Raw genomic sequence first — 13541 nt, forward strand, 5'->3', positions numbered from 1 at the left:
AAACTTAATCAAAACTAGTCCCAATGCCCAGCACAGGTAAGTTAACTAATGGGGTTTGGGTGGCTAGTTGTTGTCTTCTAAAGGTCAGGAGGGATCACACCATGCGGGGATATGATGAGGTGCTAGCTGCATAAACAGAGAGGGTTCTGTTCCGTTTTGGGATGACATGTTTGGGGCTGGGAGCATCCTCACACACAAGGTTACTCAGCTTGCTATTATGTTCATTGGGGCAGGATGGTGAGTGGACCTTTTAAGATTGTTTTGTTTGTTTGTTTGTTTGTTTGTTGATTTCCACTCAGCCGGTTTGTCTCTCACATCCTCTGGGCGGACGGGACTGACTGGACCGACTTTCTCCGGGAGAGCTTTGACCTGTGGAACGGATGGGAGAGAAAATGTGGAAGCATTTCAAAATATTAGTAACGTAGGGTACTTGTACTTGTCAACTGTTATAGGACCAGTGAAAATGTATTTTAAGCTTTTACCAACAGATGGGCTCATTCGTGTCACTTCGTAATAGCTTTACGATGCTGTCCAAGATTCTTTTTAGGTGAACTGTCCCTTTACGTCTTTTACATTTACCTGATGGTGCCAGCTAACAGCGGATTAAAGGCGTACAGCCAGTCATGCATCTCTTTGTCGTTAGTGGCCTGTAGAAGTATCCCACAATGCTCAGTGGATACAGCAAAAGTGTTGGGAGTCTGGAGACAGAAAACAAGTTCAATCAAATCAGCTTCATTCATCTTAAAACCTGCTTCCGCTATCAAACCGAGGTTCGCCCATACCCGCAGTAGGGTTTGTTTGTCCTCGCTGTATTCCACCTTGGCGGACGACAGGTTGATAACGGCTCTCTCCACGCTGTCCCTCTCGCTGCGGTACAGGTAGACGTAGGGCCGGCGCACCACCACGTAGCGCTTCACCCAGCCACTGGTGTGAGGCTCCAGGAAGTGGAGGTAACCTTTCTTTGACACAATGGGGCTGCGTGAGATGACACAAGCATTAGGGCAAAATGCGCTAAGTTAGATACAATCTTTGTGTGTGTGTGTGTGTGTGTGGTCTGACCTCACACGAATCTCTTGGATGTCAGGAACAAAGGTGCATCCTCTGAGGGCTCTCTTCCTGTCTATGGGGCTGTATGGGTCCAGATCAGGCGTGGAAGCACCTGAACTGGGTTCCGTGTGTCTACATAAGAGAGAAAACAGGATCATAATTTGATAAAAGAGACAAATCTCTATGTTTAGATTTTGGATCAATATATATATAGATATATATTTATTGATCCAGTGATGGAGTGATGGAAAATACAAGCTCAGACTCAGACAAAGTTATTTTATGCATGGGTTGGATATTTATTGTTTTTCTCAGACCAGATCAATATGATTGATGATGCATTAACATTATACTGCAAAGAATGGCCTCAAGTAAATACGTACCGAATGTCATAATGTCCCTCAACCAATGAGGGACAGGTGGAGGACGGAGTGAGCGTGCTCAGTCCGGACGAGGTGGAATCTCTCCTGAGCGATGCAGATATCTCAGAAAGCTAAAACACACGCATCGACACACATTCACAATAAATGCACAAAGAAGCACATACACACACACGCACAATGCAAGAGGGGCAAATACAGATACAGACAAAGGATACCAGTAAACATTTAAGCACACAAAGCACAGACATGCATTCAGAGGACAATGTGATCAGACAACTTGTCCTTTTCCTGGAAATCTCTGTGATATTTGTAATGCAAATCCTCATTATCTAAGAGCCCCTTGCTGATTTAAATGTTAAAGAGGACATGCAGGAGTAACGTAGAGGAAGCCTAGCAGGGTCTAAGGACAGGGAATGAGGAGGAGTAAAGGAAGGTGCAGCTTGATCATTTGGGTGTATGAAATATGGATACATAAGCAGGAGACCAAAAAAGGGTATTTAATCACTCTCACAGGCGGTTAAAATCCTAACCCAGCTCTAAGTGGTTAAAATATAGATTGGGATAAGGAAGAAATAAAAAAATAAATACGAAAGAATCAGGACAGGAAATGATTGAATGCATTGACAGAGAGTGGTTGTAGTGGGGGGCTAAAATGTTTTGTGGTGAACAGCTAACGGTTCAGGATTAATGGGCTGGTTTAAAGGGCCTAGGCTGGGGCTCACCTTGCTCTCACTGGCACTGCTGCTCACCTGGCTGTACTCCCTGTTAAAGGTGTGCATCAGCAGGCGCAGACACTAGAGAGAAGAAAACAAAAGTGTTCTTTGAAGACAGCATATCCGATCCAAAACCATCAAACAAACTAATATCTAAGCTGAGATGGAAATCCTGAAGGCCTCAGGGACCAGCAGTCACCTTCGCAGCCAGCTCCCTCTGCCTCAGGTTGGGGCTGTCGGGGACAGGGCTGTGGCTGAACACGGGACTCTTTGGGAAGTCGCCGCTGTCGCTGCTCTTGTAGAGAGCGTCCTGTCCTGCCTGCAGAGTGGCCTCCAGCTTCTGCCTCAGGAGCAGGTAGTGTCTGGTCTTCTCCACCTAATAAAAGGCAAGCAGGCACAAATATAACGTCAGTGGCTGTGGTCCAGAAAGACCCGAAAAAGGACTCCAGATGGGACTGATGACAATTCAGTTGACGATCTTTCCTGAACAACAGGACAACATTCGGCATTCGATCCCTTTCCTAACTTTTCTTTTCCCAGGTTTGACCTCTGTTCCAAACCTCCTCGACCTACAAACTGACCTCCTGCAGTAAACTGAGTTTCTCCAGCTCCCACTGGTGGTCCAGGATGAGGCTGTCGCTGCGAGGCCTCCACCCAGCCAGGTTCTCCTCTCCTCGGACGTACGCCACCGAGGTGTCCAGCACACGCCTGCGACGACGCTGCATGCCTGAAGGAAGATGTGAAATAGCTCAGTGAGCATGATAAATCTCAAATAGAAAAGGAAGCCTACATTATTTATATTGATTATACTACTGGATCAAATTTCCAGCCTCACCTGGACTGCCATTGTCCGCCACATGGCAGAGGGTGACTTCATAGACTCCAGTGACACGGTTACTGAGAAGGATAGGGAGCACGTTTCCAAAAGTGAGAGTGAGAATGAATTTAATTAACAAACATTACTTGGGGTTGAGACTTAGACGAAAGTCAGACTTGCATGAATGTCTGTACCTCTCAGAGGGTCGGAGGCAGCCGGTGCTAAAGAGGTTTCTGATGGAGCGAGAGGCTGGCAGTTTTGCATCACGGGAATAAAACACCATGCAGAAATCTTTGGTGATCACTGTTGGCTGAGTGCAGTTCTCCATCTGGTTATAGTATATCGAATATTAACAAATCAGACTGCAAAAATATCTTCTTATAGAGGCTTATTTTCTTTTACATAATGTTCCAACAGAAGCTCTGAGCAAATGAAGATTTGTTGTCACCGGTACCTCAAGATAAGCAGAGAGGGTGATGTAGATCTTCTCTCCATAGGGAGTGACTCTGTTCAGGAGCAAAGAGTTGTGCATGGAGCTGTCCCAAGCCGCCTCAAATCGGTAGAAAGTTCTGCAGCGTGACAAATAAATAAAATAAACATTTTACTTCATCTGCAGGATTTTTAAAGAAGAAAAGTTTCAACTTTAAGACAAGCCCAGAGCAATGTTTTTTTTTTTGTCAGAAAGAAATATAAGAAATTAGGATTGTTAATTTCTACCTATGATCGACTCCCAAGGAGACGCTGCCATTAACAAAGAAATGTAGAGAGAGAGAGAGAGGACATGAGTTACTGCAGCTGTTAAAAGTTTGAAATCAGCAAAATGAAAAATATGCTGGAGAAATGTCTGATAAAGCCACTGATGGTAGGGCGGGGGGGGGGTGCTTGTTATGAAAGTAAAAGAGGAAGTTGCTGTGGAATAACTTAAAGTACACAAAGGAGAAGAGTTTGTATTTTTTTTAAGTCATACTTGTCGTTGTGCTTCGGCCAGAAGTAGGCTGAAGAGAGGATGTTGAGGGAGAGGATGTTTGGGTCTACGATGGTCTCATCTGCCTCAGGTGAGTTTCGAATGCGACCTGCCGTCCAACAAGTAGGCATGACAGATAAATCAAGCGCACCTTTTCGCTAAAATCCAACCAAATCGTCTTAACATATACTCACTGCTTACCAATTACCAGCTCCTTCACCTCTTTCCACTCAAAATCATTTCCTGTTTCATGAGCGATGGTGACTGTGACCCTCCTCTGAATGCCCTGTGTGGGGGGGGAGATGAGGGAAGACATGTTATAAACCGGGTTGTTATTAGAGCTAGTCTAGTTTGAGGAGGGTCATTGGGAGCAACATGGCCGGACCTGATGTAAGAGGAACGTGCCGTGGCAGGGCATCCCGCCTCTGTGGTCAACGACAGCTGGGATGTAGCTAGAAACAAGGAAGCAGCCGGTGAATTGAATGTTCTCACCAAAATACTTTCCGCGGAGGAGGAAGCGAGACATCTCACTCGTGAGCCTTACTCACTCTCCATTAGCTTCCAGCTCGCAGATCTCAAAGAAGACCATGAGGTCGTATTTGGCGTGGCAGGGTCCCGCGGCGGAGCGTTTCAGCGTGTTGAGCTTCGTGGCCGGCACTAGAGGAATGACAATAGACAATAGAGCATGACCTTTCACCTGAACCGTGATTGCCTACCTCTGGTCGCCATACTAACCTGGTTTAGATAAGGGCATCACCCTGGGGAACTGCCTCCTCGAAGGCCTCAGTGGACTGAAAGATGAAGAACGTGAGATAACATCTAAAAATGTGGTGAGCTGTTGAAAAGGGAAGGTCAGAGTTAATCCTCACCTGATCAAGTCCTTGCAAAGGGGAGGGAAGGGTTGTCTCTGATAGTGCCCGAACACCTCGAACACGATGGGCTGGGTCTTGATATACTCCACGAAGGACTTTGTCACCTCCACAGTGATCTGACAGGGACGAGAGGAAACACAATGTTTAGCAGGTGCAGGAAAACATCTCGCAGAAGCCTTGCCTTGGTTCATACATTTTGGACATGGTAGAAGCCGAGTGGAGGCCCTCTTCCTGTGTTCTTCAGCGGCTCAGTGGAGAAAGCTTCGTCATGGCGGTGGATGAAACTGAAAGAGGCAAGGCCATTATTTAGACGGACCTTCCAAACATTCTCAGGAATGCACCAGCAGCTCAGAGTTTAATTTATTGATTACATTTGCTAATGGAGCTAACGTCTTGCAGATGATCTTTCTATGAGCTATGAGCTAAGGAGGTTTATACATTTTCGGGAACCTTGAACTCACTTGAATTGGCAGAAGATGTCGGCGTACTCGGCTGAGATGCTGGAGGCCTGCAGGACGGTGACTCTGAAGGTAAAGGTGCTGCCGATCCTCAAGTGTAACAGAACCTGTTCTGGGCTGATGTCCAAAGAGAGATCTGAACTCTTCGCAGGGCTTTGGGGCGCCTCCATGAAGGCTAAATGCAACAGGACAGGACAACAGTACTGTCATTTTGCAGAAGTGTACTATCATCATCGCCTTTGAAATGCATGTTGAGTTTTCACAGGGCCACCATCTTTTTACGACCCAGTCCTCGACGCTGGCTGCCTTCAAACAGACATGTAATTGGTGGATTGATGTCGCCTGACCTGGGCAGGTGTTGTTGTTGACTTCGTCGGCAGAGATTCCGATCTCAGGGCTCTGTCCTTCTCCCTCCACTATTCGCAGCTCCTCCTCAGAGGTGTTGGAGTGGGAAAGGCCAGCAGGACACGACTCAGTCTGGAACTAGACGGAAGACAGAACCCCATTTGAGGCGAGACAGTACTGATTTTCAGGAGTAGTTTTCAATGTTTCAAATGTTTCAAAGGACAATCGGGCGAACTATAGTACCTTCTCAAACTGCTTGTCCTCGAAGGAGATCTTGGCAGTGCCTGACTGCCTCACACCAGAACCATAATCAGGGGCTTCTTCATCGGCTGAAGTGAGACAGAACGAAGAGGACGAAAATGTCAAAGGCAGATTCTAGACATATTTAGCAGGCCGACATTGAAAGTCTATACCTGAGATGGCCTGCACAGCCACTCTGAGGAAGCCCTTCACCTCTCCTTTCTCACTGACAATGGCCACGCGATGCACCAGGGGCACCGGGTACAGCAGGTTGCTCAGGTACACAAAAGCCCTGAGGAAGAGGAGGAGGAGGAGGAGAGGAGGACATGATTTTAGAAGACAGCGTGCCATAAAGGCGCTGATGTTAAAATCCGTCTGGCTGTTTTTAGGTGCTGACGAACCTGCCGACCAGACGGAACCAGGGGAAGCGGTCGTAGAAGGGGTCCCCTCCGGTCAGGGCGTGGTCAGAGTCGTCCACAGCGCTGCTGGGGAGCTCTGCAGCACGGTCGTACATTTCTCTCATCAGGTCCAGCCTTTGTCTGCAGGGGGGGCAATAAATTAACCTCTCTGCTAACAGTGTGTGTCTAAGTTGGATGCTAAGACAGAGCTGATATTGAAAGCACAGACTTCAGTGGATTAAAAGCATCTATGTGACAATGATTTACGGGTTACTCGACCATAGAATCTGCTTTATGCAATTAAATTCCTTTCCTGACACACCTGAGCTTCTCCAGAGTCCAGTAATGTGTGGCGCCGTTCTTTTGGTCTTGTACTTCAACGGCTACAATAGTACGGGGGAACGGTTGTCTTTCCCTCTCTTTGGCCGCGCCGGGGGGCAGCAGGTCGGGGGGCAAGGGGGAGTAGAGGGTGTCTGTCAACAAGACAAACTGGAACTGCACCTGAGTGAGACACAAGATGTGAAAGATGAGTTGGATCTGTAGAAGGCTCTCAAGAACAACGAAAAGAACAGATTCATAGCTGCAATATCAAACAGGAAGGTACTATTAAACTATAATGTTTATGTTTACCTGAAGCTGAAACCAAAACATATTAATGCTGGCAAACTCTAACAATTTAGGATGAAGAACAAAGACAGCGACAAGCACCTTCTTCTTCAGCTCCACACTGATAGCGTTGGCTTCCTTGAGGAAGATGGCGTTGCCCCAGAGCAGATCCCTGAGGGACGTGAACTGGTAGAAACGCCACTTTCTGAAAGCCCACAGAGCCAACTCGGTCTCGTGCACCGTCCACGGCACTAGGTTGAAAAGACAGGAGGTGTGTGAGTCTAATTTGACCAAATAATCGCCGGATATAACTGACTTGAGGTGACAGAATCACCTTCCTCTTCGGGCTCCTCTTCTTCTTCTTCTTCTGGAGACTCCAGGTACCGAGAGTCCACCTGCTTTTGAAGAGCTTCTAATTTGCTCTCATAGTCCTGTGCGGTGACACGAGATCCAAGCTAAAAACATTTGAACTGCTTTCTTTTCGCTTTATTCGAGCGTGAGCTCACCAGCCTCTGCTGCTCCAGCAGGTTACTGGCTTCCTCCCGTTCTTTTCGGTACTGATCTTCAAGCTCCTGAAGCCTGAAGGCGATGCAAAGTTGGACTTTTCCGAAAATGAATGTAAGTAAGCTTTAACAAATACTACTACTGCTGCTTTGCTGTACCTCTGCTCCATCTCCTGCTTCATGTCAATGCCTTGCTTCTCCAGCAGCTCCCTCTGAGCGAAGGCCCAGTCGACGGACTCCACGGGGGTCTCGGCGCACGGCGTCCTCTCCCGCTCCAGACGCGCCTGCTCGGGGTCGTTGAAGCGAAACACGTGGCTCTTTCCCATGATGATGCGATTCCCTAAAAAGGGCACGTGGAAACACAGATGTTTCTCCGCTTACGCTCCAGCTGCGGGTGTTTTATTTGACTATTTTAAATCCACAGCCATGACCGCACCTGATCGCAGAACGATGGGAGACGTCACCCTCTTCCCGTTGACATATGTTTCTGCCTCCTCACATGGTTCCAGAATGGCACATCCTGTTCACAAGGTTAATTAATAAAATAGAGAATCTCATGTAAAAAAAAAGGCAAACCAATGATTATGAGGATGGCCCTTACCTTCTCCTTGGGGGCCCACGGTGCTACTGAAGGTGCAATGTTCATCTCTAATGAAATGGCCACTGAGAACAATGTCTTGGCGAGTCTTGGCGTTTTCACGGCCAACCCTGAGGGAGACAATGAAGCAATCTATTTTAAAAAAAAAAACAGCACAGTATGTGGATGAAATCTAAAATGGCAATGCTTACTTGGTAATGCCATCTTTGATGTAGTACAGCAGGCACTCTGACATCAGCGGGTCTTCATTCAGGTTCACCAGATGAGGGGTCTAAAAGGGAGGCCGGCAAAATCAGGTCCACGTGTGCGTGTGTTTAGGTGGATATAGTTCATTTACACAGTGGGAAAAAGTGGCGAGTTGTACTTTTTTGGGGGAGAAAACGCCCAAAGTGCCTCCGTCTTCTCTCATAGCAACACCCATCTCCGCCAGCAGGGCCTCTCTGCAGGAGGAGGTCGCAGTTGGAGTCAGAAAATATCATTTTGCTACCAATAACAAGGGTTAGCGGGTAGAAAGGTGTAAGCCAAAGAAGTCAAATCATGCTAGATAATGCCTCACACACCTGTCCATACGAATGGCCTCGGTCCGTCGCAGCTTCTCCTCCCAAGTCTCATTGAGCTCCGCGATGATTTTCTCGGTTTCCTTTTGGAAAATAATTCAGATAGATATCTGAAAGTTCTGCACAAGCCCATGTCCAATCTCCCGTATCCCAAATGCACACCCAAAACAGTTTCGCTGTCCTCCTTCCTACCTTGAGCCTCTCGATGGCCTCCTCACTGGCCGGGCTGAAGATGCGGTCATGGAGGTTGTTGATGGACCCGGCCCGACTGGTCAGGACTGAAAGCGACGGGGAGGGACTCATCCCTGTCGTGGCATTTGACACTGTGGAGAAATCGCCCCTTTGATTGGCAGCCTGGCGATTATTCACAAAGTTCTTGTAATCGCACAGGTCTGCCAGAGAGAGAGGTGTTGCGTGGAAGGAAGGAAAGACAGGTGGACAGAAGGTAGGAGCAGACGTCGGGTAATTAAGGGAAAACAAGAGGGATGGAGAGGATTACGCGAAGAAACATGAAAAGAAAAAGTGGGGGAAGTGGGGAGGAGTACAAAAAAAAAGAAGAGAAAGCTCAAAAAATGGATCCAAGAGGCAAATCATCTGCTCACCAAAGCCATCGCAGAACGAGAGAGAAAGATGTTTGAGCACAAAATGCCACATTGTCCCTACAAACTGGCAAGCATGAGCATGTTAGGAAAAATAAAAATATACATATCACTACAGTGCAGCAAGAGCAAACACGGCCTTCGTTTTCTTTATGTGCTGCATGTTGCTCCGATTTCCAACATTTGGTAGCAACGCAGGCCATTTTGGCACACTGACTCATACCTCCAACAAGCTCCACACATACAGAGAACAAGGACATGACTCAGCAGTCTAAAATGGCTTCCTTCCATGATCACCGGTCTCATAATCATAATCATAATAATAACCAAATCGGACTCTGCTTCAGCTTCCTGATGAACTGCCAGAGCCTCTCAGTGAAGTAAAAAATAAATAGAAAATTCCAGCCAATTTTAAAAATGAGTTATGAGGACAAAAGTGACCAAAAATCTTAGCGTGGAAATCAGAACTAATGGGAAGACAAAAGGAAGCCATTTTACAGAATCATGAGAAAAGACTTCCTCAGCTGCAGAATTTGTTTCTTTTAGTTGCAAAGTGCAAGCTTTCTTGAGTCATACACACATTTCAAACCGGGGATGACGGGGCCGGTGCAGCGATACGCTAACAGGACAGAGGGGGGAAGAACGACAACGAGGGTGAGAGAAACTCGCACTCCAAGTCAACCCGTCCAAGTCCTCTGTCTTAAAGGTACAGTCGGAAAATAAGACGCACAAAACGTCTCAATTCAAGTCACGTAGGCATGCAATACTCACTCTCTATGATGTCTCCAAGTCCCTGGGCGTACAGCAGGTCTTTGAGGCGAGCCACCTCCTCTTTCAGCTCACGCACCAGGCGGTTGTTGGGATCCTCATTGATCACGGCATTGCAGCGGATCTGTTTGGCACGGTCGGCATACCTGGAGGGACAGAGGCCATCAAGGTCAAGGGCCATTACGTCATAAAGTGATTCCTCAGCCTCCAGGCACTGAATGAGAAGGATGCAGCTGACCGTCAGCTGAGGACATTATGGAGCTGGATCTGTTAAGGCGCTGCACAATCCTGAACGTTGTAAAATGATCACCTACGACGTCGTTCCTCTGTTATAAATGTGAGATTAATCTTCCAAATCTGTTGAAAGTCTGACTTAATGATCTTTTCTCATGGTATTTTCCTCACCGGAGAGTACTGAGGGTCTCATCGTAGTTAATGTCGGCAGGGCTGAGGGCAGCCACCATGGCTGTCCGAGAATTTCCTCCTTTAAGACGAGAAAGTAAGAAGATGAATGAAAAAATAAAATATCTATTTGTGATAAACGCTAGGGTTCAGAATAAGGTGTTCGTACCCAGGTTCTCTCTTAGGAGCCAAGTCAGGACTGAATCTCTGTAGGGGATGAAACTCTCCACCTTCTTCTTTTTCTTATTCTGCACACAAAACGAACACAAATTCTTCTCTAATCGCAACAGAATGAAAATAGTGTTGTGTTTTTTGTTTTTTTTCTGCGGCGTTGGATGCACTGACCTTGTTAGGTGCTGAGTCCTGAGAATTGGAACAGAAAAAGCCTCTGTTAATTGCTTTGATCAACACCAAATAAGAATTTGAATCAGTAGCCGATGTTCAATAGAAATACAAATACCGTACCACTTCAGCAAGAGCTGAAATAACTTTTCCCAGAGTAGTTAGAGACTTATTGATATTGGCTCCTTCCTGCAGACACGAAGAAGAAAGAATCAGCTGTGAGAACTTGTCAAACAACCGTGATGACAAATGATCAAACTACAGATTCCTCCTCGCCTTCAGTCTGGTTCCTTTCGCTCCGGTTGAGTCGGCTCTCTCACTGCCGGCCAAGTCCACCAGACTGATCTTGCTGACCTGTGACCATAAAAAAAAGGTAACTTTGTCTTTTCTGAGGCTGCAGTGGTGACATGAGTATCAGATCATGCACGATGATTCTTGAAACAGGTCTACGAGCTGAAGCTTGCTGTCAAAACCTTTTCTGAAGTGTTGTCCGTCGCCGTGTCATATTTCTTCTGCGTGAAGATGATGTTGAAGACGGCGTGGGAGCGACTGCTGGTCTCGTTCATGTTGGTCGCTGCCACAGTCCTGAAGGCAATGATAAATGCTGTGTTAGGTGCATATCACTGCCTTGTTGACGCATCCTAGATTTGTTCCAGGCGCTTATTCATCGACCGATTCGTTGCATTCGCTCATGTTTTCTGTGGTCCAAGGAGTCTGCCGCCGTCGCGCAGCCCCGATCTGTTTACCTGGCTTTATTTCCAGAGTCCATCAAGTCCTGGATGTCGTTGTAGGAAGTGACAGCGAGCTTGGACAGATCTTCAACGTAGGGTCCCATCAGAGGATGCTCTCTGACACGCAGGTTTCCTTTGTTCTTGGGATTTAGTAGATCCCGCACACGCTCACAGTAAATCTCCATGTAGCTCACCTGCAGGAAGAAAAATAACCCGGTAATGTTGTAATGAATTATTAATCGATCCTAAATAGCAGGTGGTTGCTCCTGCACGGGGCGATCAGAAAAAAAATGTATTCTGTAAATTAGCTTCCAAATACCTGATAATCTATACAAATGAATAATCCAATACCAGTTCCCAATATAGTTCCTGATATTTGCTGGACAAAAGCAACATTTTACTCTCTACTACAACAGAACTCAATCAATGACTTTGATTGTTTTAATAACCGAGACAAATTATGAAACACAAAAAAAATAAACTTCCAAATGTGAAAAGTATAGATACAGGAAGTGATGTCACTCACCTCAACGGAATAAGACATGCTGTTTTCATTGTTGCCCTCACTGATCTTGGTGAAAAGGTCCTCACACAGCTAAAAAAAATAATAATAATGGGTGAAGAGAACAAATGTAGTTTGTCAATAGAGGGTTTGACATTTTGGTTCGATTTTAAATCAAAGTTATACTTCGTGTTACCAGAGGAATAATCCCTTGCTGGTCCTTCTCCTGCCGTCCCATCATGGTGTAGCTTTTGCCTGCTCCTGTCTGGCCATATGCAAATATGCACACGTTGTAGCCTTCAAAGGCATGAAGCAGCATCTCTTCCCCGATGTCTTTGTACACCTGCACCTGGGATGCATAGTCGATGTCCTCAGGCTGCAGACGGAGAGAAAAACGATTAGATAGACAGTTCAAAGGCTGTTTTCACACTTTTAATATGTTCTAAGAGGCATACAAAATAAACAGTTCTAATACAATTACACAAATATATTTTTAGTCTTCGTTATTTTGTTTAGAATCAAATAATGCATATTCTTATTTAACTAGTAATGCAGCGAAACTTACTGTGGTGTGTGACCAGTAAGAATAGTCAAAGTTGAAACTCTTGTTTTCTTTGGGCTGCTTGGGGTTCAGGATTGCTAGATAGAGGAAAAAAAACAGATCAGACGTTAGATTCACTCTAAAGCCCTGTGAATTCGTCCAGTTTTACATTGTGTGATTACATATAATGTTGTTGGAGGAAATAAGTGAACACCAATTAGAGGGACCAATGGTTAGCCAGATTAATTTAATTTGGCTTCATTACCATGATCAGAAAATCTTTGGTTTATTTCCAAGCTGTGAAGTTTGTTTCATGTAAACGAACTCGACCTGGATGTGAGGCATGCGTTTCTAATATCCATTGTGGGTGTTTATTTTTTTCAGTAATGCAGTACATTTGTGCATTCCTCAGTTTATTTGTAAACCAGTCCATTTTGGACCTTTAAAAAAAAAAAAAAGAATTTACCCTATAAAAAAATGTAAAGCGTCACTCAACAGAGTGAAATAGTTAAATAACATCTGCAGGTTCTGTCTAATGGCAGCACTGACAGGCACAACCGGCCAGCATGCCCACTCTTTTCACACACTCACACACACACTTATATCCATCCGCTGATCCGGCATCCAAAACAAAAGACAATCCTTTTGATCCCTGCAGCTTGTATACGAGAGAGCAACTACAATAACACACATAGACATAATGACTGAAGCGTTTGTTTCTGTCTCTTGCTGCCAAGATGAAGCGCCCCCCCCCCATCCACCCTGTCATTGCTGAGAGGCAACGCTGCCCACAGGAGAAATAAATCAAGAAGAAAAAGAAGAAGGCAACTTAATGATTATTAATATTATATTAAAACTACTTGATACTACAGTCAGTCCACAGAATGCTGGCCTTAATGTGGCGTGTTTCTACTTCCATATTTATTTCTATTCACAATGTGCAGTCACAACATTCAAGTCCACGTGCACAGAAACATTTCCAGCAGTATCTTCTCAGACGCACTGGATTCAGTTCGCCTGCAGCAGAAAGGCGTTCGGTTTGCACTCACTTGTTGTGTTTCCTGACATCTGAATGATGCACTTGCTGTCCTTCCCGATCTCTCTGGAGTTGAAGGGTCGGACCCTCACCGCCACCTTCACTGACGCTCCCGCCAT

The 13541-nt window shown here is 45.8% G+C and overlaps 1 protein-coding gene across 1 annotated transcript; it reads right to left on the minus strand.

Moving 5' to 3' along the window:
* Positions 1-311: 311 nt before the first annotated feature.
* On the minus strand, positions 312-13541 carry LOC137914140 (kinesin-like protein KIF1A). Its single transcript, XM_068757747.1, has 48 exons — positions 13436-13541; positions 12411-12484; positions 12042-12221; positions 11870-11938; positions 11359-11537; positions 11086-11197; positions 10889-10966; positions 10736-10801; positions 10616-10633; positions 10440-10518; positions 10274-10352; positions 9872-10014; positions 9681-9719; positions 8694-8893; positions 8505-8584; positions 8309-8384; positions 8136-8215; positions 7948-8054; positions 7783-7866; positions 7506-7686; positions 7350-7422; positions 7178-7274; positions 6946-7094; positions 6560-6738; positions 6241-6378; positions 6013-6131; positions 5843-5928; positions 5602-5737; positions 5258-5429; positions 4990-5080; positions 4794-4912; positions 4660-4715; positions 4473-4581; positions 4310-4376; positions 4126-4210; positions 3928-4033; positions 3678-3701; positions 3415-3529; positions 3155-3288; positions 2979-3040; positions 2725-2870; positions 2343-2519; positions 2153-2224; positions 1431-1540; positions 1060-1179; positions 783-975; positions 580-698; positions 312-369 (listed from the first exon to the last, which is right to left on the minus strand). The coding sequence occupies exons 1-48, from the start codon at positions 13539-13541 to the stop codon at positions 312-314; spliced, it is 5142 nt and encodes a 1713-aa protein (XP_068613848.1).

This window comes from Brachionichthys hirsutus, unplaced genomic scaffold (genome assembly GCF_040956055.1).
Source record: "Brachionichthys hirsutus isolate HB-005 unplaced genomic scaffold, CSIRO-AGI_Bhir_v1 contig_288, whole genome shotgun sequence".
Taxonomy (NCBI): Eukaryota; Metazoa; Chordata; class Actinopteri; order Lophiiformes; family Brachionichthyidae; genus Brachionichthys; species Brachionichthys hirsutus.

Coding starts and splice junctions, on each gene's coding strand:
- LOC137914140 (XM_068757747.1), bottom strand. CDS start 13,541: ATGGCGGGAGCGTCAGTGAAGGTGGCGGTGAGGGTCCGACCCTTCAAC. Junction 10,802..10,888: donor CGAAAGGAACCAGACTGAAG/GCGAGGAGGAAT, acceptor TCGTGTCTGCAG/GAAGGAGCCAATATCAATAA. Junction 8,585..8,693: donor AGGCCATCGAGAGGCTCAAG/GTAGGAAGGAGG, acceptor ATTTTCCAAAAG/GAAACCGAGAAAATCATCGC.